This window comes from Balaenoptera physalus (assembly GCF_965194825.1).
Source record: "Balaenoptera physalus genome assembly, chromosome: 13".
Lineage (NCBI taxonomy): Eukaryota > Metazoa > Chordata > Mammalia > Artiodactyla > Balaenopteridae > Balaenoptera > Balaenoptera physalus.
In genome coordinates this window covers 102,205,526-102,228,379 of record NC_138892.1, presented here as the reverse complement: position 1 = coordinate 102,228,379, position 22,854 = coordinate 102,205,526, and the positions used below count along the sequence as shown (strand labels likewise).

The 22,854-nt window shown below is 50.5% G+C and overlaps 1 protein-coding gene across 18 annotated transcripts; it reads right to left on the bottom strand.

Annotated features, from left to right (window-relative positions):
• Positions 1-1,982: 1,982 nt before the first annotated feature.
• Positions 1,983-21,204, bottom strand: ZNF384 (zinc finger protein 384). Of its 18 annotated transcripts, none has more exons than XM_082420241.1 (15): positions 20,998-21,204; positions 19,769-19,828; positions 15,419-15,485; positions 14,856-14,943; positions 14,297-14,348; positions 13,281-13,351; positions 12,755-12,992; positions 12,472-12,519; positions 11,935-12,268; positions 10,997-11,089; positions 7,267-7,491; positions 6,384-6,566; positions 4,814-4,892; positions 3,880-4,038; positions 1,983-3,314 (listed from the first exon to the last, which is right to left on the bottom strand). In XM_082420241.1, the coding sequence occupies exons 6-15, from the start codon at positions 13,344-13,346 to the stop codon at positions 2,937-2,939; spliced, it is 1,803 nt and encodes a 600-aa protein (XP_082276367.1). In that variant the 5' UTR covers positions 13,347-13,351; positions 14,297-14,348; positions 14,856-14,943; positions 15,419-15,485; positions 19,769-19,828; positions 20,998-21,204; the 3' UTR covers positions 1,983-2,936. The 18 variants fall into 18 exon arrangements, with proteins under 18 accessions (XP_082276367.1, XP_082276365.1, XP_082276362.1 ...); XM_082420239.1 differs by lacking the exon at positions 20,998-21,204 and adding an exon at positions 20,736-20,991; XM_082420236.1 differs by lacking the exon at positions 15,419-15,485.
• Between the last annotated feature and the right edge of the window lie 1,650 nt (positions 21,205-22,854).

Here is a 22,854-nt window from a genome sequence, read left to right as displayed (position 1 = left end):
CCACACCTTTTGTCAGGGTTCCTGTCACTTGAGGACGTTCTCGCTTGTAAAGTGACAGAGTGCTTCTGGCCTTGCCCTCCTGTTTGTCTCCCTTTTTATTCGAGTTCGTGTACGATGTTAACTGGCACCATGATTCTGAAAGGATTGGGGCACGGAGCTGTCACAACGGGGCCAGTTGGATGCCCACTATCACCCTGGTCCGCAACATCACAGCGACAACTACGCTCCTCGTCCGGATGGAAAGTCACCAAGTGCACGGCAGCCCGCCACCACACCAGGGACGCAGAACTCAACGCCCAGAGCCAGAGAGTTTTGGAGATCATTGTCACCCCTAATCACGCGTTCTTAAGTATTAATGTCACATGGCAGGTTTTGGTTTTGGGGTTTTGTTTTGGTTTTTTTTTTGACTGTGCCGTGGCTTGTGGGTTGTTCCCCGACCACGGAGCGAAGCCACCAGGGAGTGAAGCCGGGTGGCAGCAGTGAGAGCCCAAAATCCTAACCACTAGGCCACCAGGGAACGCCCACATGGCAGGTTTTCAGTGAAACATTTCAGCCACATAATTTAGCTCAAATATGTAAAAAAGGGCAAGGTGAAACCCCAGGTTTACTACTGAGCAGGTGGTAGATAGAGCGATGGAATCTAGAAGACGTCCCTCTAATTGCAAGCGGCAGGCCATTGGATAATTTAATCTCCGTGCCTATGTCCTTCTCTATCAAATGCCTGGAACACTGCTTACTTCATAGGGTTGTTGCTGTTGAAGTGTGAGGGAACCCTTCAAAAGAGATGCTGGTTGTAATAATACCTGTGATGAAGGTAGGGCTCTCAATGTCAATTCAACAGTTGGTGAGAACAGGGGGAAAAGTAGTAAATATGCAGGAAACTAACACACACTGCACGTTTGGTCATATGTGATACAGTCGTTAGCGTCACACCACAGACTGAGACTATCTTGGATGCCCACACGAGAGCCAGAGCCCTAAGCTAAGAGGTGTTACTCCATTGCCTATCCACACGCCACCAGCTAACGAGCATGGCTGCCCAGCAGTCCCACACAGGATGGCCACGTTGTCAGACGTGGGAGCTTTGTCACGACTTCTTCAGTGCTTAAAGATTTTTAATTTTCAGAAAGGAATCTTGGAGGTGATCTAGCCCAATCCCTTCACTTAACAGCTGAAGCAGCATTGCGGCCGACACTGGTCGATGGGAGAGCCAGGGCGGAAGTCCAGGTTTCCCGCCCATGCTCTACCCCTCAGCACAACTGTCCTGTGTCGTTCTTCAATCCCGGTTATGGGTTCCACCACTGGAAGCCTCTGGTTTTAGGTGCCACAGGATATGCCAGCTGGAATTAGCACTGAGCCCACGGATGCTCTGGCAGCAGTGCAGGTCCTTCCAGGAGGCCGTGCTTCCATTTCCTGGATAGGGAGAGCTTCGAGGTGTCTTGCTAACACACGACTGCAACCCTGCTCTTACACCTTAGACAACAGTCCTCACAGCAGGATTTGTATGTAGGAACCCTCATAAAGCAAGATTTCACTTCAGAAATTTCAAAGTTGTGCCCTTCTATGGCTAGGGATACACACACAGCCCCATCACACAGCATTCGTTCTTAGCGTTCGCACACTCTACTGTAAATCCTTAGTACTGGCCTTGAACGTCTCCCCAGATAGCTGTTTCCCACGCTTATACTCACATCAGTAGCTCCACTGCCTCTGATCCTTTTACACGAATTTATTTCTATACAAGGTTCTAAAAACACCCCTTGGTTTTGTACATAAGTTTTTCTTTTTTTCCTCATTTTAAATTACTTTATAACAACTGGTTTCCTGATTTTTTTTTCCATTTTCTCTTTTCTCTGAAATCTGCCATGATTAAAAAAAAAAAAAAAAAAAAAAGACCAAAGGAAATAAAAATGCCATTGGCCAGAAGACAGGGTGGAGAAAAACAAAAGGGACAAAAATAAACAAAACATCAAATATGAAAATTCTCAGAGATAATGCATTTATAAACACAGAAATGGTTACAACAAAGATGGCCGTGATGAGTGGGTATATATATATTTATATATATATATTTATATATAAATCCGTGTCCGGCAACTGACCGCGGCACCTAGGGAGCTAAGTCCAGTCCTTGCATCTGCCCCGAACTCTCCCTTCTCTGCAGCCCCCTTATTGTGGGGTTTCATAAAGAACCCGCAGCTCCTTAGGTTGGGGACGGGGAGACTGAGCACAGGGCCTCGGCTGGCAGAGAGGGGAGAGGCTCCAAGGAAAACCATAGCCCACACTTCTAAGCCACCGTCGGCCATTTTGGGGATCTCCGGCCCCTTGGGGACCACATCTCGGCCCTCGCCCCTTTACAAATAAAGGGGGTCTGACCCGCCCCAGACCTCCCTCCAGCATCAGGTAGGAAGTGAGGTGAGATCATGAGGGGAAGAAAACGGCTCCCAGGGACAGGGGCACGGGAGGAACCTCTGTTCTTTCGCAGGCAAGAACAGAACAGGAGGCTGCTTGCATTTAGGGCTCCCTCCTCTGACGTCTGGGAGTGCCAGCCTCTAGTCCTCTGTCAGCCCGAGCTTGGAGGATTACGAGGGTGAGGAGAGAGTAAGTGCCCACGCTGGAAAAGTCTCTATGAGGTCATAGCAAACCCCTCCCCTGAGCACCAACCCCCAATGTTAAAAGCTACGCTTAGGCGGGAGGCTGCTGGATTACGCGGCCAGCTCAGTACTCCTCTGCCATTCAGGAGGGCTGACGTTCCTTCGGAAGAGGAGCTGAGACAATAAGGATGGTATCCTGTGAGAGAAGGCCATGCCTGAGGCCCAAGGAGATGGAGCCGTGGCCTGTCAAGGAAGAAGAGGACTTTTCCCACCAAGAGGAGCTGGAGAAAGAAGGGACCAGAGCCTCTTTCCCCTCTCCCCGGGGGACGGCAGCACAGGTCTCTACGAGCTGGCCAGGTGCTCTACCTGGATGGTGCTGGTGGTGACGGTGAGGCAGATGTCCTTGTGGTGCTCTGCCGTCTTATAGGGGGTCAGGTCGAAGGAGCACTGGGGCGGGGGATTGGGGTTGCTGTCCCCGCCACCCCCGCCCTGGGGGGCCGCCCCCGGGGACTGGAAGTGCGGAGGCTGTGGCGGCTGCTGCTGTGGCTGCTGCGAAGCCTGGGAGGCCTGGGCCTGGGCCTGCGCTTGGGCCTGCGCTTGAGCCTGCGCTTGGGCCTGGGCCTGGGCCTGGGCCACCGCCGCCGCTGCCGCCGCCGCCTGCACCTGCTGCTGGAGATCAGGAGGGTTGTGTTTGCGCATGTGCTTCATCAGGTACGTTTCCTGAGGGGGATGGAAGAGGGGTTGAGGGAAGGAAGAGAAGGAAGGAAGCTCCCTGTAACCAGCACCCTGGGCTGTTACCTTGAACAGAACGACGCTTATACAGAGGTGCTCTGGAGCCACGCAGGTTCTCCCCGTGAGCCACTTTCAGTGCTCGCACCGGGTGGGCAAGGGTGGGGGGGAACTTTAGGGTAACCGTGGGCATTCAACTGGCACGGGGAAAGCTGTCACTTTCTCAAAGATCTCTGAATGGAACAACCTGACCACCTTCTTCTGGAGTCTAACGGAGAACATCTAACTGAAATCTCTCGTCTCTCACAATTTCAAGACGCTTTCTTTTGTCCTATGTCTAAGTAAAATGAAGAATCACTGCTGAGCAATCGCTATAGGCTTAAGGGACCAGGCATCCCCCAAATTCCTCAGCTCTGGGTCTTTTCAATTTCTGTTCTCTTTACTGATCCTGGCAAGTTGGAGCAAGGGATGGGGTGTATTCACTGCGGCAGCTCTTTACCAGAAAGGCGGGGTGAAGCCGCTTGCGGGGAAGGGGAGGGGGGCTCCGAGTGCTCACCGACGTGTACGCCCGGCTGCAGATGGTGCAGGTGTACACCTTGGCATGCTTCACTGTGTGCGTGGACAGGTGCACCTCCAGCGAGGTTGCGTCTGTGTACGCCCGGTGACAGTTGTGGCACTTGAAGGGTTTATCTTTGTTGTGCTGCCGCCTGTGGGACTGAGAAAATAAGGAGAAATCAGGATGGGTGCGTCAGACTCTGCCCTCCTGCCTCCTTGACCTTAATGGAAAGCCCTGGACTGGGTGCCAGGCCTCCTGGGTTCTCTTCCGTCCAAAGGCAACAGAAATTGCTTCAAATGAAACTTCAGACGCTACCAGCTAAGGGAAGCAGCATCCCGCAGGATCCTTCAAGTCAGGATGGCGGCTACACCTGGTCCCACTAGTCCGGTGGTTCTCACAGGGAGGCGTGGGGATTGCTAGGGAACACCAAGACCTTTTCGGGGGCCCACAAGGTCAAAACTATTTTCAAAATAATAATAATAATAATAAGACACTGTTTGCCTTTTCACTCTCATTCTTTCATGACTATATAGAGATTACATGATGTGTAATATCGTAAAGACTGAACGCAGCAGATAAGAGACTCTCTCCATCTTCTAGTAAGCCAGACATTAGAGAAACGTGCATAAACATAAAGCAATGCCATTCTTCTCACTAAACTTCTTTTTGCGGGGAGGGAGGTTAAGAGATATGTTATTTATGTTAATGTACAATGGGGTTTGTTATTTTTAAACAAATTACTAAATAGTTTTTCAGTTTCATAATGTCTACGTAATTTGGTGTTACCCACATCAACGAAAGCTCTTTGGGCTCCCCAGTAACTATTAAGAATGTAAAGCGTCCTGAAGAAGTCTGAGAACCACTGTACTAGTCAAACGGCACTGTGACCCCAAGTCTTAGACTCAAGGCCTCGTGTGGAGGGTGGAACACCTACCTGCAGGTTGGAGAGCTGTGTGAAGGCTTTCTCGCAGCCCGGGTGTGCACATTTGTACGGCCTATCCCCGGTGTGGATTCTGCACGGGACGAGAGAAGAAGAAAGGGGAAGGACATCAGCAAGGCCGCTCAGGGACCAGCGCCTTAACAGGCCTCCTCTGGGAGCACAGGGTGGGCCTCCAGGAGACGCCGGCTCAGGCCAGCGGGCCCGACTGCTGCTCGCTGCCCGCACCACTCCGCTCAAGCTGGGCTCCTCTCTGCTGGGGTAGGGCCGGGGGCTTGGCAGCCAAGGCGCAGGGAGGCCACGATCTGGCAGCCAAGGCAGCTCCTACAGTCACCGGCTCTCACGAGAGTTCAGAAACGTGAGATAAAACACACGGCGAGAAAAAAGAAACACATAACACTTCTCCCTTGGCCCCCAACATACAGCCAGAAACTACCCCCTCAGCCTTATTAGCACCAGTCGCAGAGAAAGTTCTGGGGTCAAAGAAAAGCACAGAGTTATGTGAACTGTGAAGGGCGGCAGCAACGATGCTGGTGGAAGCTCCTTGGGGCTTTTCCCGGCTCAGCCCCTAACGGCAGGAAATGCCTAGTTTAGTACTGATCTGACCTCTTTCCAAACACTATAGGGCCCTCTGCTAAGACGAGCCAAGGACTTGAAGGTCGGCGGACCCCTGCTCCTCGGCAGGGACTTCAGAAGCATCTCTGTGACCAGGTGCTTTTCGAGATCCCGGGTATAAAATCCTGAAAACCTTGCAGGACACGTCTCCTTGTGAGGAAAGCCCGATTCCTCCTCTTCGAGAAGCAAGCTGTCGGACCACTTTAAGAGGGATCGCCACCTCCAGAAGCAGCCGGGAGAGGAGACCTGTGGCCAGCAGGAGTCTGGACTCCAGCTCAACTTGAGATCCCACTGAAGGAGACCATCAGCTCTTCCAGGAAGCAGGCTCACCTCCGAGCCACTCCAGATTCACGGGACAAAGTGCGCATCCTTACAGAGGGGGAGCATTTTCGCTTCATTTGCCAGTTCTCTGTGAATATTTACGCTGCGCTTTGTTCTCATCTGTACTCCTGGCATCCCCTGGAGCCTTGCTTGGTGCTGTAGGTGTCGCTGGGTTGGTACCCAGCTGAAATCTGATTATATCTCCCGTTCATAATCGGTGCCCTAAGGGCTAGAGGGAGGGTCTTCTCCAACCAAATGGCCCTGCTTTGGCATCGAGGAGAGAATCTTGCAGGATGTGTGCACAGGTGTCTCCAGGGAGGGAAACGAGGGAAGGAAACGTCGGCTCTGCTCCCAGTGAGTTTCCTCCTCCCTCGGATCAGGGAATGTCCCACAGTCACTGTGTCTCCTCGGCGCTACTTCTGCCCCAGAAAGGCTCTCTGAGCGTCCACTTGTGTCTCCAGTCTTGCTTGGTCTTCCTCCCAGATGCCAGCTGTGCTCTCCTCCGGCCAGCTCTCTCCTCCAGCCGGGTCTCTCCCCCGCCCCCCGCATGCGGGTTGTTGTGTGTGTCCGGGGCGGGGGTGGGGAGGGCATGCCAGCGGGGCGGGGGCAGTAGCCCGCCACTCTCCCTTACCGTGTGTGCTGCTGGAGGTGGGAGAGCTGGCGGAAGGCCTTCTGGCAGTAGGAACAGTTGTAGGGCTTGGCCCCCGAGTGGATACGGAGGTGCTGGGCCAGGTAGGAGGTGTTGGCGAAGGTCTTGGAGCAGTGCGGGCACTTGTGGGGCTTGATGGTCTCCGTGTGCATCTTGGAGTGGATCCTGCCGGAGAGGAGAGGAGGGAAGGGGGGAGGAGGGAGCGGTTCGACACCACGGGCTCAGCTCTCCGCTGGGTGAAATGATGTTGCTTGACGGATGAGAGTACCCCTCCTCCCTCCCCCTCAAACCCACGCCGGCCTGGAGAGGCTCGTGAAGAGGACACCCACATCTAGGTTGCTGCTGATCTTAAGTCGGTGGCTAGAATGGCAGTGAGATGATGAAGAGCTGCACCCCTGGCTCCTGTAACCTCAAAGATTTCGGTCTCGTCAGCCCTCTGCTTTGTGCCAAGGTTACACACTCACCACAGACACCCCGCTTCCAAACAGTAATTTGAACAAAGACCAACACCGCCTGTTCCCCATGGACCTGAGGTTGAATGCACACCTTGGCTCTGAACTGAAGCATATAGTAAAAGCAGGGCCTGCTCTGCAGAAGACTTCCAAACACAGACACAGAGAGAAGCCACACAAATCGTTCCAGACTTTGGGACCGGAGAGCACAATTTTCCAGGCACCACCCCCAAGCTGCAGGGATATGTAGTTTAGTTTTCACAGACAGCAGTGGGAGAGAATCGAGGCTCCCAAAGGGCAGAGTTGAAAGGGACAAAAGAAAACATGTGGAGAAAAGAGGAGGCGTGGGCCACGTGGCCTCGGGGTGAGGGGTCCACGGCACGGAGTCAGGCGGAGACTGAGAGCAGCCTTACCGGGTGTGCTGCTGGAGGTGAGAGAGCTGGCGGAAGGACTTCTCACAGAAGTTACAACTGTAGGGCTTGGCCCCCGAGTGGATACGGATGTGCTGGGCCAGGTAGGAGCTGTTGGCGAACGTCTTGGAGCAGTGCGGGCACTTGTGGGGCTTGGTCTCGGTGTGTGACTTGGAGTGGATCTGCATCTCCGACTTCGAGTAGAACGTCAGGGAGCACATCCGGCACCTGGGCCAAGGGAGGGCAGCGGTTACGGCCCTGCCCACTGAGAGGGCGTTGCTGAACCCGCCCCGCCACTTCCAAAGATGCCAGCCTATCTGATCTCTCTTCTATTCCAGCGACAGCGCGAGGCCCTCGAGAGGAGGAGCTCTATTTTATCTATCTTTACAGCCTGCACTTCTAATACAGCCCAACACAAGTATTTAATAAGTGATTGCTGAATGCCTGGACTCCCTAAGTGTGTACATAAACAAGAATTCAACCAGGTAAGACAGGAAAATCTCATTACAGGCCCTGGGCTGACATGGCTTTCACCAGACCAGGAATATCACCTAACTTCTGTTTTCCTTCTGCCTGTAACTTGACTTCAGACTTTTAAGGAACCCTTTACCCCAGTCTCCCGTGGAGAAAGTACATCCCTCAGGTAATCCTCAAGCTCCTGAGGTGACAATGAGGACAAACTGACTAGATTTCTCAGAGGACTTTTCTGTCTCCTCAGATAATTGTCTTCTCTCAGACTTTCTCCTTTTTGCCAGTGATTTCTAGAGGGATGAGGTGAAGAATTATCAGGATTCTGTGGAGGGGGCTTTCCCAAACCATATGTCTGGCCTCTGCTCTGTATCTGATGTCCCACCGACTCCCCCCAGCCCCCAGCCCCTTGGCAATCAAGTGAGAATGACTTCCGCAATGAGCCGACGTAACTGCTGGAGTGGGTTGTACCCCTCAAATATTAAGGAGAAAAAGACTGGCAAAATACTGAGCTTCCTTTCCTAGCACACTGCCAGCACTTCGGGCTGACAACGGTATCATCTGAATATACTGTCATGCATCATCTGAGCTGGTAATCCTTCTTCCTGCTCTGATACTGCCCAACAATATCAAATAAGGAGGCCTGTGGGCAAGATAAGTCACAACGATTCGGACTTCACTGGGCGAAAGCTATCTGTACGTGAGCTGGAACCCTATCACTCGAACAACTCACCAGCACACAGTGTGGGCTGGTAGCAAGCGCCGCAGCCTAGAAGCCAGGCAACTGGGCAAGTCCCTCTTCTCTGGGTCTCCCCCAACTTCTCTAAGAGGGGCTTAGGATGGCGAAAGGTGACTTCTGCTTTTTTCCTGATCCCAAGAGAATATTCAGAGAATAACTGAGATGCAGACTAAAAAGAACTCTGAGCTCCTCAGAGAAGAAGAGACCACTGTTACTTGGGGGTATGGTTCCTGTATTAATGCTGCCATTAAAAATGCAATCATTGAGGCCCATTTCTAGTTCTCTAGTCACTTGATAATTCTGAAAGAAATCCCATTACCTGTTTACCAACCCCTGGCTGTTGTCTGGGACGCCCAACCACTGTGGGCGAGGGTGGGAGGTTCTGTTTATAGTTAGCAGGGTCCAAAGGACACAGCCAATGGAAGTCTGGACACCGGGGCTCTACTCAGGGTTCAGCTACAGGCTTGCTCATCAATCTAGACCTCAATTTTCTGGTCTGTAAAATGGAGAGATAAATAACCCCCCAAAAGGGCCAGCAAACACCCAGGATAGTCAATGGTAAGCCAAGCATTCTCTAACAATAAAACTGCGTTAATGTTAGCAGCACCAGTGATGAATGAGCTCATGCTACTATATATTCCACTAAAACTGAGGTTAGAAAACTAGACACATTGTCACTTGGAGAGGAACTGCACTAGAGTTACAAAATAACTTCCCTCCACTAAGATTTCTCAGACAGGTGGAATGATTTTAGCTCAAACAAAACCTCATTAGTTTGCCTGTGAATGCTGAACACATAACTGCACCCCTTAACCTGAAATTAATTATAGAAGAGAAAATAACCCTCTTCTTCAAAGTTTTCAACTAGGGAAGAATCTGCAAAACTTAAACTCATCAATAATGGACTGGCAACAAAATGAGCTGTCTCCAGAGGTATGAGTATAATAAGGATAATCATAATAACAACATAATAATAACGGTAGTAATAGTTGCCACCTGTTGTTGTGCCTGATACTGCCGGGCTCCAATTAGGTCCTTTAAACACATTGTTTCCGCTCCCTAAAACCACCTGACAAGTGCTATCCCTGTTCTACAGAAAGGAGCACCGAGGCTCAGAAAGGTAAAGCAATCTGCCAAAGGGCGAAGAGTGATTCATTCTCACCTAACCTTAAGACTCCTCACACTAGAGGTATCCAGGGGGAAGCTGGACCATCCTATCATCTGCCAGAAATGCTTAAACACTAAAACTACAGAGAAGCCAAATAAGTACAAGCCTAATGCAAGGTGTCAGGTGCCGGGAAAGAAACCCGATTAGGAGAGCTGTGGCCGTGGGCAGCGGCCGAGTCGCTGGGCGCACAGCTCCAGGGGGCACCACTCACACCCGACACCACAAGGGCGCTCCCTTGGAGGCATGCAAGGCAATGGCCTTGGTTACAGTAACCGCTTTGAATTGAGTTATCAACCCTTTTCTCCCTAAGATGTTCAAAAACACTTTCAGATACTCTGATTTTCCCTCAAAACATTTCCACAGGATAGATGAGGGCCACGATTGGTCTTCAAATTTTACTAGAAATAAGTTGACTTGCCCAGAGAAAAAGAACCCAGTTCCCCCAATACCCAGTCAAATGCCACAGACCACAGGAATGGATGTGGTTGACCCACACCCGCATCAAAACAGGGATTCTTCGTGATTAAAAAATTCCTTTGGAGCCTCAGAGTTCTGAGTTTCTGAAGAAATTCCGTTTACCTATAACATCATCAGTCCCCCTTAAATTCAGAGTTCTCTTTAGTCACCTGGAGGTAGTGTGTGGAAAATCCTATCAGGGCTGCCCTCCAGTTGTATATTCACATTTCTGTGCACATGCACAGTGTGGGAAGTCCAGAAATAGCTTTAATGTGGGTCCGGAAGACAGAGAGAGAGAAACCTCGGCAGAACCAGATGGCGCTGATCCATGTGAAGGGCCCTACAGAGTGTCGGGGGGCCCTCCCCCCGATCCTGCAACAACCGGTCTTGTTCAGGTGTAGCTCCATGTCACAATGACCTCACTTTAAGCCAACACATAGAAACCCAAATTTCTACAAAATAAATTTAAAAGGGATTTTCATTTTATGGAATGATACCTTTAAATGAACCAAACTTGTCAAGTACCTTTATAATATGATATGATGTAAACATTGTTCAGGAACACTTTTACTGTGTAAAGTGGGGTACACCTGTAATAATAAAGCTGCAGTGAACTTTCAGATTACGAGCTGGAATTCTGCAGTGCTCAATACTTTCTGCATAGCAACACTCCCCTCATTTTGACTTACAAAGACGGATTTAAACGCTCTGAACTCTCCATGGTAGAAGTGTACAACACATAAAAGTAAATGCTAAATGATGACTATTTCTCATCTCTTTCGAAGTTCCCAACATTTCAAATCTCATTTGATATATACTCCCAACAACTGGGAGGCATAAACAGAATTCTCCCCATTTTACAGATGAGGAAACTGAGGCCCAGAGAGGGGGAAAGGACTTGCCCAGGGTCACACAGCAAGTTCGTGGTGGAGCCGGGAACTGAATCCATGAGCCCAAGGCTCTGTCCATTTCCTGTGCCGCAGTTCCCTTCGCTCCTAAAATGGGAACAACATTGCCCATCTCGGTACACTAAGGACAGACCCAGTCTCCCAGCCATGCACATCTACCCCTGTCTGCGTCAAAGCTGTGACGGTGGTTATTCCACTCTGTACACTGGGACCAGACTCCCCAAACCCACTAGGGCCCTTGACGGTTCTCAAAGGGATTAAAAGATTTCCACCTTTCAAAGGGCAGGGAGTTTAGATATGTAATTATTTTTGTATAGTACCACATGCAAATATGCTTATAATGCTTTTTGGCAATGGACGACTTAAAGGAAGTGGAGGATCAAAAGAACTTCCATGAATGAGAAAGTGAGCAAACAGCCGTTTCACAAGCATATATTCCACAGGGGGGAAGGGGAGGTATCCTATTCGTTCCACCTTTTTATACAGACCCCTCCCATCATCCCAACCATGCAGGGTCAGGCAGGCTCAATGCTCAAATACGGCCCAAGAACCGGTGGATAGCACGCCGGTTAAGGTTAGGGGCTTACCAGAAATGTTTCTTGGAAAAATAGGAATGGAAAATGTAGAAACCAAAAAGGAGCTGGAGACAAGAGTCTCAAACCCAGTCTAAAGCCTCATTACAAGAGAGAAATTCCATTACGTCACCCCAAAATAAGTCAATGCTGAAGACCTCAAAAAAGGAAGGGGTGAAATGGGCCTGCATCCTGGGGAAGAGGAGCCAGAGAAGGGCCAGAAGCTCCACCTTCCCACCCCTCAACAGAACACCTGACATGCACGTGGATCTGAGGTGGAAGCTGCCAGAGCGCAGAGCCCCGTGGGGGCAGGGAAGCTGAGAGAGCCGCGCCCCATCCTGCCCCGGCTCTGATCCTTACCTGTAGGTCTTGCCGTCTTTCTGATGGTCATCGTCATCCTCAGGGGAGAGGACGTAAGGGTCGTTCATCTCGGGCAGCCCCGATTCCAGCATCCGCTTCTTCTTTCGGCCCCGGGGGGGCTTAGCGGCCACAGTGCCACCGCCACCGCCGCCGCCGCCTCCTTCCTCTGTTAGGGTCGATGCTACCTTCTTAGAGAGGTCAGGGACCACCTGCAGGGCTTGTGAGCCAGGGGGAAGAGCTGAGACAATCATGGGAGCCGAAATGGGGAAGGTCTGAGCTGACGAGGCTGTGGTCACGAGGGAGCCTGAGGGGGATGCGATAACCAAGCCGGGACCTAGGATTGTGAGAAAAAGGAGATGGTGTCACGTTGCCCAGCCCTGATCCCAGTCCTACGTCATTCTCCCCAGATCACTGTCTACTTAACCCCTCACCACCGCCCCCCCCGCCCAGAGTATACAGGAAACCCCAAACCCTGTAGAAAAACAATGGTCTCCTAACCCCTGTCCCCACCCCGCCCCCGGTAACAGTGAGATTTACCCCTTGATTGACTCCCTTCTCTTCTCCACCTCTGAGAACAGGAGACTCCTTGATTCAGAGAAGGAAAGAATGTCACCTCCTCAAAGGCAGGGACCGCATCTTCTACTTCTTTGTATCGCCCACAATGCCTAGCGCATTGCTAGGCACACAGCAGGCACTTAACAGAACTCTGATTGAGCAATCAAACACACACCCCACTCCCCGTGTCCTTGGCGCCCTCCAGCCTGGGGTACTGATCACGGAGGACCAGCGCCTCAGACCGGAGAAGCGCGATGGTGCTCACCAGCGGTCACCGGTCCTGTCGACGGCACAGGGACCACCGTGACGCTCTGGGTAACGGACGCCTGGCTGTGCGGGGTCAGCTGCTCGGACCTGGACTCCGTGTCCATGCTGATGCCCGAGGGCAGGGACACCGAGGCAGGCACTGTCAGCAAGGCAGGGTAGTGGGGCGGAGCCAGCCCACAGCCCTTCTCTGGCAACAGCTGATCCTTCATCTTGTTGATGAACATCGTGTTCTCGATCTGAAAGGAAAGGAACGGGACAGCGGCCTCTGAGGGAGAGTCCCGAGGCGGTCCGCTCCCTCGGCACCTCGCACTGTCCGTCCTCTGTGGGGGTCACAAGGCGGGTGGTTAATGTCTGTGCTTCCAGAGAGAGGCTGAACAGAAACCCTGTGTAATTCTCAACGATAGGGGGCCTGGCGAAACAGCATGGGATTTATCTTGCTTCAGTGTCCACGGTAATAGAACCTGCTACTCAGAGCTGAAAAAAGTACACAGTGGAGCAGGAGCAAAAAACCAAACACCACCTACCTGTCCTGAGACCGTGGGGATGGAAGGCCAGAAGTACGGGTTAGAATTGAAGTGAGATTCTTCCATTCTACCTGAAGAAGGAAACGAGACCACATCACACTCAGGAATAATCTGAAGCAGCTGAGCAATGGGGAAGGGGCGCTGAGGCGCTCCTGGTCTCTTCCCACAGGGCTGGGAATGAGTAGTCAAGACCTCAGGATCTAGCATATTAGTCCCTTTGGTCAGAGCCACTCACCACTATATCCCCATCCAACAGAGGCTATCCCAGTTCAGATGCTGGTGAAAGAACTTACACACATCTCATTTACCCACACAATGTTTCCTGTACCCCAAATAAACAGAATTGGTATTTCTTTCTTTTGCTGACAAAAAGAGAAATTGAAGTCATGAGAGAGGAAGGCATGGGCCCAAGGCCCACACAAAGCAGATCACCGGTCGGCTTGAAAACAGCCAGGGTACCTATCATTGTTCCTCTCCTTTCATCCCTCAAATCCATCTTCCTTGAAATAAAAAATTTCAAGGGTTCCAACTGACATGTCTATAGTTCCCTGTAGCCTGAAAAGGTTCTAGGCCAGAATACAAAATGCCCAAGAGAATTAAAGAATGAAATTGGCGAGAATCAGAATCAAGGTCTTTGGGGTACCAGATGATATCTGGGGCCCACACCCCATGGATCCCATCAAGGTCTAAGAACATCTGTGATGCTGCACTGGGTACCACACACACTGGACTGAGCAGTAAGAACCTAGGAGTTACCAGTTTTAAAAGGGGTTCTAGGGAATTTCCTGGCGGTCTAGTGGTCAGGACTCTGCGCTTTCACTGCCGAGGGCTCGGGTTCAATCCCTGGTCGGGGAACTAAGATCCCGCAAGCCACATGGCACGGCCAAAAAAAAAAGGGGGACTGTTTCTAACACCAGCACCCCAGATCTCCACCTAAAGGGATTTAGAACAGGGACAATGGTGGGTCAGAACACACACACATTACCAGACTCCTCTGTAGTTCTCAAACACTATACCTCTAAGAGTTCAAGTTCTCCTCTGTACGCGGATGACAAGTAAGCTTAAAACCTGGGGAGGGAAGAATAAGAAGCAAGAAAAGGAATCCCTCAGAATCATGTTGCAAGTCACAGATGGGTCCGGAACCCAGGCATCCCACCACTCATTTTCATACTCTGATCGCTTCTCCTAACGAGGCTTAATTGCAGGCTACTGGTCCAGGGTAGCTTCCCAAAAGCCTGGACCAGGAGAGATCCAGGCTGGCAGAAGGCAGGTGAAGCGGGAGGAGGAGACCGGTGGGAAGGGGAAGTGAGGAGGGGGGGAATAAACATTAACACCGCGGTGGCGGTGCTGCTCTGGGCCAAGAGCGGCCAAGCTCCAGGAGGGGCAGAAGGGCCCACAGGACGCTGTCACTTGTAGCCTGGTCACACACATGGCCCCACTGAGGACATGCTGGAGGCGGACACCAGGGATTCTAAGAGATGGGTGGGGAGACTGGGCAGAGAAACTGGGTCTCAAGCAGTGACTAAGGAAACCAGGAAAGTTCTTCAGCAAAGGAGGTGAAGCAAAAGATCTCACTCTAAATGTAACGGTGTTCCTGGTCCTTCTCCAGAAGTCTCATCACATTTTTTGCTCTATTGAACAACACTCTGAATTTTCATAAAACCTATAAAGGGAAGCAGAACTGAATTTCAGCCTATTTTTCCCCAAAAGTAGCAAAGCAGACTAGCAAATCTGCGGCTACCACAGCTTCACACAAATGAGACTCAACTTTAAATGCCCTGAGGGTCAGGCACAGACAAATCCTGCTCCCCGAGTTATAAACGCAATAAAACGAGACACTCTCCACACAGGTGCCACCCAGTTCCCTGCCAGCTTTATAAAGGGCCTTGAGCCTCAGGCCCTCCGTGGGCAATGGACGTTGAGAAACAGTGAGATCACAGCGTAAGGGGACCCGATCTTGCCCAGCTTTGGGGGAGGCGGGGGCCACATCTTGAACTGCCCCCAGGCTCTAACACAGGACCCATCACCCAGTAGGCAATTCCATACTTGGTGAACCGAGTGGCAGCAGACTACACATACAGACCCTGGGAGCCAAGCCAAGGGCTCCGACTGGGACCCACAGCCCCCATCCCTCTAACCTTCTAGCTGAGAGGCATGAAATCGACAAGGGTGGCGGCTGTGGTGGAAATGCAGTAGAGAATCAGGCTGGAGAGTAAAGGAAAGGAGGATCTAATCATAATATCCCCCTAAAGAGACAAGGAAGTAAACGCATTACGGATGTGAAAATTTAGGAGGGAGGAAGTGAGAGCCTGAAAATAAGGCTGTCCTCAGGATTCTGGCGAACAAGGCTCCTCCCCATGCCCAAACTACATCCATTCTTAGTGTCCTGCCAGGGGCTCAGGGGAAGCAGTTTCTGAGTCAAACATGGCCTGTAGGTTGTTACAAAGGGGCACGAAGTGACTTGGAGGACAATATCACCACCACCATTAGCATCTATTAAGAGCCCACTGTGTTCAAGGTACTGTTCTGAGCACTTTACAACCATCACACCATTTAATCCCACAACAATTCTATGAAGCAGGATAGTGCAATCCCTATTTTTCTTTTTTCTTTCTCTTCAAAAAACATTTTACTGAAATATAGTTGATTTATAATGTTGTGTTACCCATTTTTCAAATGAGGAAACTGGAGGCAAACAGTGAATAGCAGAGCAGGGACCTGAACCCAGGACCAAAGGCAAGCTAGGAAAGGGTCCTACAAGAGACCAACTTAAGTACATGCTCTCTGATGCTGGGGCTTGATTCACAAATCAAAATTTAGACTATTTCCAGAAATGGACTATATACTTTTCAGGTAGTTCTCAATAAATGCTTTCAACAATGAAGTTTTCAGGGAATTCCCTGGTGGTCCGGTGGTTAGGATTCCACACTTTCACTGCCAAGGACCCAGGTTCAATCCCTGGTCAGGGAACTAATATCCCACAAGCCACAGCATGGCTGCCAAAAAAAAAGCAAACACCAAAAACGACGTTTTCAATGACAGCAAAATGCAGTGAAAGATGGTATTCTCTGTCCACATCCAGTGAAACCTCACCTGGCCACCAAGAAAACTGATTTTAGAATGATGGGGTCTGAATTAAAAGGCCAGACTGTCTGGAAGGGGTAAATAGAAAAAAAGACCCCTCCACCTCTCTGGATACCCAGTCTCTCACTCTGCTTTGGTTCTTAAAAGAACAAAGCTGAAGATCAGAACCACAGCTGCTCCTAGGACAAAATGATAAACGTGTCTGTGGGCTCCTGATAAATACGTCAGCCCAAAAGGGGGGTGCACGGGGAGCCCTGCTTGCCCAACTGGAAGCAATATCTGCCTGCAGGATGACACCGGAAAAAGGGTCAACACTGTTCTGATGCCAGAATGTGATGTAAATGGCGCCCCCTGGGGTTGTGTCACAGGGTGCCCTGGCGCCAGCTCACTCAAATACCTGCCAACTGTTGTTTTACCACTTCTCCTTTCAACTCTCTATCACGCATGGAGGAACGCCCACCAAACCATCCTGACATCCAGGTACACCCATATGAACATTCTTAAAACCCGAAGAAAGTAACGATATTACAGGGAAACTTCATCTCTAAACAGAGCGCCAGTTTTCTTTTGTTTGTTTGTTTTATATTTTGGCCACGCCGCATATCTTGTGGGATGTCAGTTGCCCGACCAGGGATAGAACCCAGACCACGGCAGTGACAATACCGAATCCTAACCATTAGGCCACCAGGAAATTCCCCACAGAGCATCAGTTTTGATGATTATGCCAACACATTAAAAACAAACCAGAAGGGGTTTACCCTAGACTGGGAAGGAAGAGGCAGGCTTCTATTATAGCCCCAAAACTCAGGAAAGAAGGAAAAACACAGTAGATGGAAAGATTTTGTTGGCAGATTGAAAATCTGGGTTCTAATTCCAACTTTACTACCGCACCATGCCTCCGCTGTTCTCCAATAAGAAGAGGCGTTTACTATAATTAAGTTGGACAGCACTTTCCTTTCAAGAGGTTCAGGAACTACATACTCCTTTTCCAATCTCAAAAGAAACCTTGGAAGACTGAGAAGGTGAAAAAAAAAGACAATATTAAGTTACGTCCATGAAACACATAGGAGGACTTGAACTCTTGCACCAGAGCTTTGTCCATCTGTCCATCCTTCCTCAGTGCTACCAGCCGTCCAGGGATAAAGACATCACTGCCTCCAGCATTGCAGTTTTCGTAGAAGTGCTGAAGACCACCACTTCTTTCCCGGTACTTACAATTTTTACATTATTTTCCCCCAAAGTAAAGCATGATTTTCTTTTCTCAAGAAAATAACATTCTCTCACACAACCAACCTTTAGGAAATCACGAAATACACCAACCCAATTTAGTCGCCAGAGGATGGACCAAGGAATCAAGGCTTCCAGAATCTAGGTTTAGGCCCTAGATCAGTAAATGACTCTGAGTAATTTACGACTCTCCTAAATTTCTACTTGGGTAGAGGATGGAAGAGTATAAAACCCCTAAAACAAATTCATAAGGCACATGGAATTGAGATGGAGACAACACACAGAAGAAAAAGAATAAAATGCTCAAAGTACTCCTGAGGAGAGTTAGAGAAACACTTCCATGTGATGAGAACTATTAGTGACAATTAGTAGAAATTACATAGAGACCACATAATTATAAATGAACTACCCAAAAGTATCAGATCTATAGCCCCCAGCTTACTAATCACCAACTAGAAGCACTAACAAGAAAGAGAAATGCAAAGAACAATCAACTCAAATTCAACTACAGAAAGAACTTGAGGGGCTTCCCTGGTGGCGCAGTGGTTAAGAATCCACCTGCCAATGCAGGGGACACGGGTTCGAGCCTTGGTCCGGGAAGATCCCACATGCCGCGGAGCAGCTAGGCCCGTGCGCCACAACTGCTGAGCCTGCGCTCTAGAGCCCACGAGCCACAACTACTGAGCCCGCGTGCCACAACTACTGAAGCCCGCGCGCCTCGAGCCCGTGCTCCACAACAAGAGAAGCCACCGCAATGAGAAGCCCGCGCACCGCAACGAAGAGTAGCCCGCGCTCGCCGCAACTAGAGAAAGCCCGCGCGCAGCAACGAAGACCCAACAATCAAAACTAAAAAAATGAATTAATTAAAAAAAAGAAAAAAGGAAAAGAACTTGACACGTGGATCTCAGACACTCTATTGAGAAAAACTGTTCCAAAATGCACAACTGCAGAAAGATTGCAATATTAGCTAAGGACTTGAATTGAGTTAACACACAGGACCATTTTTCCTCAGTTAGGAAACAAATCTTTTTCTCAGGTCCTAAGGGCATTCAAGAAGGGCCATCCCAATAGGATCTGGGGACTTCCTACTGTGAACTCCCCCAAGTACAAAATAACTGAGAACAGGTTTATCCCAATTCTATTGGGAAAGACCATCACACCATGCCCAAAGAGACCAACAGGACCACTACCACCACAAAGCTGGCAATCTGAGCCAGCACCTTCTACCCTGGGCACCACTGGACCACTGTACCTGCACCCTGCAGGAAGAACGCCATAGTGGTTCCCCTTGCCCTGCCCATTCCACTGTTAACTGACGGATCTGTGCATTGTGAGGCAGGAAAGAAAAAACAAACCAAAAAAAAAAAAGTCTGGAGAAGAGGGAATATGCACCTAATATTTAATCACCAACTTGGCTCAGAAACCTATGGGGAATAAATTTTATAAACCAGCGTGGAATTGGTTCTCAGAAGACACCTCTAAGATTATAAGCTCTGAACTCAAACTCTTTTGGGTTGATATATTGTCATTTTCAGGCAACCTAAAACTCAATCACCATCAAACCTCATATTTTGAATTCTTCCAGAGCTACTTCTGGAGTCTACTCCATACAGTTTTATCCATTTTACTTCAAACTACCCACGAATCAGTTTTTTCCCCCCAAACTTCACCCTGTCACGTCCAATTCAAATAACACCACGCCACGGATTCTAATCACTCACCAGATCCACTCCAAACACTGATGCAACGTTAAGGATACAAACTCCACTCTAAACTCAGTTCTGCTTGTTCCAAACATGGGAAAGCAATTCCATTAGCTATGCCACAAAGGCTACACTGGCAACTAGGGCCCATTTATCTCCAAAGCAGAATAAATTTCTCCTTTGGACACAATGCAACACTGCTTAGTGAGTTCACTTGAGCATTTCACAACTCATTCTTGTTGAGTACTGGTGGGAATGGAAGGTGATGGGGTACAGTGCCAACTTTCTGCACAAAACTTCCTGGGTATCCTCAAGAGATAATACGAAGAGGCTGATTTTTCTCCCACAGCAAACACCAGTATTACAATTGCTATTACTTTAACAATTCTGTGACGCTGTCCGCAAAAGGGCCATTTGATTATGACCCCTTCGCCCCCCAAAACTGGAAAAGTCATTAACCCCAAATTGTCTTACCCTCTCTCTCTCTTCCTCCTGCCGTCTTATTCCTTGTCCTTTCCAGGGCTCCTGAACTTTCTGTAAACAAATTGTCTGGGTTACAGGGGCCGGTAAGGGTGCAGCCACCGGAGAACTGTGGAGAACCTCAGGAATTCTTTGACCATCAGCACTCAGTCCAGAAGGCAGGCGGACCCCCGACCAACAATCCAAAGATGCAAGGATAGAACAACAGGAGTGCAGGGCCACCCCCTATGTGGATACAAGGGAAATACATCCAATTCCCAGTAACTAAGATGAACTCTACCACCAGTGCGTGGGGTCCAACCCTGGGCTCAGACACTGGTTCTTCTTGGTCTCCCGGGGCCGCAGGTAACCGGAGGCGGGGGCGGGGGGGTTGTGTGGGGATGGTTAGAGAACAGAAGAGCTGGAAGAAGAGAAGCGTCCCTGCCTCTCAAGGACTGGCTCAGAAGGCTAAGCTGAGGACCGGGGGGGATGCACAAGCCCTTGTGTCAGGCACAGTGCCAGTTCAGGCCCAGGCACTTCCTCTGGCCTCCCCCGCCCCCCCGCGAGGACTTCGCCCCTGCCTACCCAAGGCCCTGCGCCAAGAAGTACCTCCCTCAGCCTGCACAGTGGTCTAGCTACTGGAGACCCCGGCTGTCCCCCAAACACCTTCGCTGCCCTGAGACAGCCCCTGGGCGCCTCCTCCTGAGGTCGCCCACCACTTCTTCCTCTAAGACCCTTCTTTGGGACGCCCCTCCTTCCTCTCCAGGGAGCTGAACTCTGCCACCCACCAGACAGACACCCGCCCCCTAAACCCCCCCATTCCTCCCCATCGCCCGCTCCTCCACAACCACTTCCGGTTCCGGGACGGACACACGTACAGTCCCATCGTGGACCCCCCCCTTCCCCGCCCCCCCCAAGGAAAAGGGGAGGGGGAAGGAGCAGAGAGCTCGGCGCGCGCCGGCTGCAGCGGCGCGAGACTCACCCGGCGGCGACGGCTGCGGCGGCGCCAGAGCCGGAGCCAGAAAGCGGGAGGGGCGGCGTTTGCTGGGAAGGAGGGAGCCGAGTGCGGTGGGAGGACCCGGAGGGGGCGAGGGGAGGGGGAGAGCGCCAGGCGAGCGCGCGGGCACGCACTTTAGGCGCGAGACAGACCCACACACTCACACGCACGGATCGTGCGCGAGACACCCGCAGGGCGGGGGCGCGAGGCAGTGGGTGGCCCCCTCCCTCCCTCCCCTAACACTCACCCGGAAGTGGTGCCGCAGCTCGTGCTCCCGAGAACCCCGATTCCTCCACGCCCCCTCCCTCCCTCCCTCCCCCCACTGGTTCGGAGTTGAGCCGCGGCTGAGAGAAGGCGGGAGCGCCGGAAACGAAAAGGGGGGAGGGAGGGAAATAGCAATGTTGGGGGGGCGGCAATGGGGAAAGGGGGGGAAAATGCAAAGGTCGAGTCACTTCCGGGAGCGGCTAGAGCACATCCGGCGCGGCTAGCGCTCAAGCATACTCAGGGCGGAAGTTACGATAAGTAGGGGCGGAAGTAGCTTCTGCCCGGGGACGCGGTAGACCCTCCAGGGATGTGACGCCACAGCGGAAGTGAAGGTGGGTTCTGCTAAGGGCAGGAGCCGAACCGTCACGACAGCGGTTCCGGGCTTCCGGAAGGGACTTCGGGGGAAGTGGGAGGGTGGGAACGCGACAGGTTCATGAATTATGCATCAAGGTACGAGGGGCGGTATGGATTCTTAAAAGACGGGTCCTGGTTCCCTTCCCCCAAGGGGCGATAGGCAGACGTAGGGAGTTACCATTCTTTTTTCTTATATACTCTCAAGAATGTCTCAATGCTTTGAATATGAAAGAAAGGAAAAGGATGTGTCAGTAGTTTTCTGAGGTCCCTCCTTAGGCCCAAAGCGTAACTAATAACCCCTCCCAGGCCTCAGAATCCGACCCCTGCCTAACCACACCCCTTACTCTCTTTGCTTTGGTCTCTAAGTTCTTGTGGCCCTCTCCTACTCACCCGGCTTTACTTTTAAATATAGCACTCACTTCTACCTGATTCTATATTGTTGGATGTCCTCCTCTTCTCACTGGAATATCGGCCCCACGAGGGCAAGGACTCTGAATTGTTCGCTGCTGTATCCTCAGAGCCTGGCACTTAGTAAGCAGTTGGTAAACGTTTGTTGCATCAATGAACAATTAATGTGAACTCTTTCAGGAAGCCTTCCTTGATTGCTCCAACGGTCTCGTTCTCCGAATTTCCACAGCATGTAGTCCGTACTTTTTTTTTTTTTTTTTTTTTTTGCTGTTTTAACTGTTTTATATATGTGACTCTTCAGCAAGTTTGTCAGCAACTCGGGAGAAACTATCTCATACATGGTACCCTCCCACTGCTTTGCTGAGCGCACAGTAGATGCTAAATAAATACATGCTATTTGAGTAAATGAATGCTGCCACCAGCCTGTCCCAGATCTGACCAGAATCCCTCTGGGCTCAGCTCTATTTTGAGTGAAACAGAATCAAAGTGCCTCCTATTAACAGTAATAGTTCCTTGCTTAGAGATTAAAATAACCCGGATAGGAATAACTGTAATGCCAAATTTTGCATATAATGAACATAAGACTCTGAAGACTTAAGTGGTTTTTCCCAAGGTCACAGCTTCCCCAGGAAGTAGCAAAAGACACCTAAAAATAAAAATTCCAATTAAATGTTTAAATAGAAGATATGTATTTGTAATTGTATCTTTTAAAAAGCGTCCGCTCTCTTTATCACATTTTGGGACTCTGTAACCTGTCTGTGTCAACCCAATAGTGACAGTTGGCAGGATAAGGGTCTTAAGGGCTCAGATGTGACCAGACGTAGTTGCTGTATGGGTTAGAGATCGATGATTTGAGAAACCTTGACTTTGGGGGCAGAGATCGAAAAGTGGGAGCAAAATGGTGGTAATCACTGTAAGTCCTGGTTCTCTTTCTGTTCTTCTCCTATTTACAATAACTGGCACCCCCCGGGGCCTCGGTGTCTCCAGTTGTCAACCCTGCTGCTGCCCTTGCTATAAGAAGCAAGTTTTAGTGCTTTGAACTCCTTAGAGAAAAGCTTTAGAGAGATAAATGTGGGGC

What these genes read in the sequence shown, in the direction of transcription:
- ZNF384 (XM_082420241.1), bottom strand. Translation starts at nt 13,346, where the DNA reads ATGGAAGAATCTCACTTCAATTCTAACCCGTACTTCTGGCCTTCCATC. An exon ending in AAAGACGGCAAGACCTACAG is followed by an intron (nt 11,090 to 11,934) that starts GTAAGGATCAGA and finishes TTCCCATTTTAG; the next exon opens with GAGCGAAGGGAACTGCGGCA. An exon ending in CACAGCTCTCCAACCTGCAG is followed by an intron (nt 4,039 to 4,813) that starts GTAGGTGTTCCA and finishes TTATTTTCTCAG; the next exon opens with TCCCACAGGCGGCAGCACAA.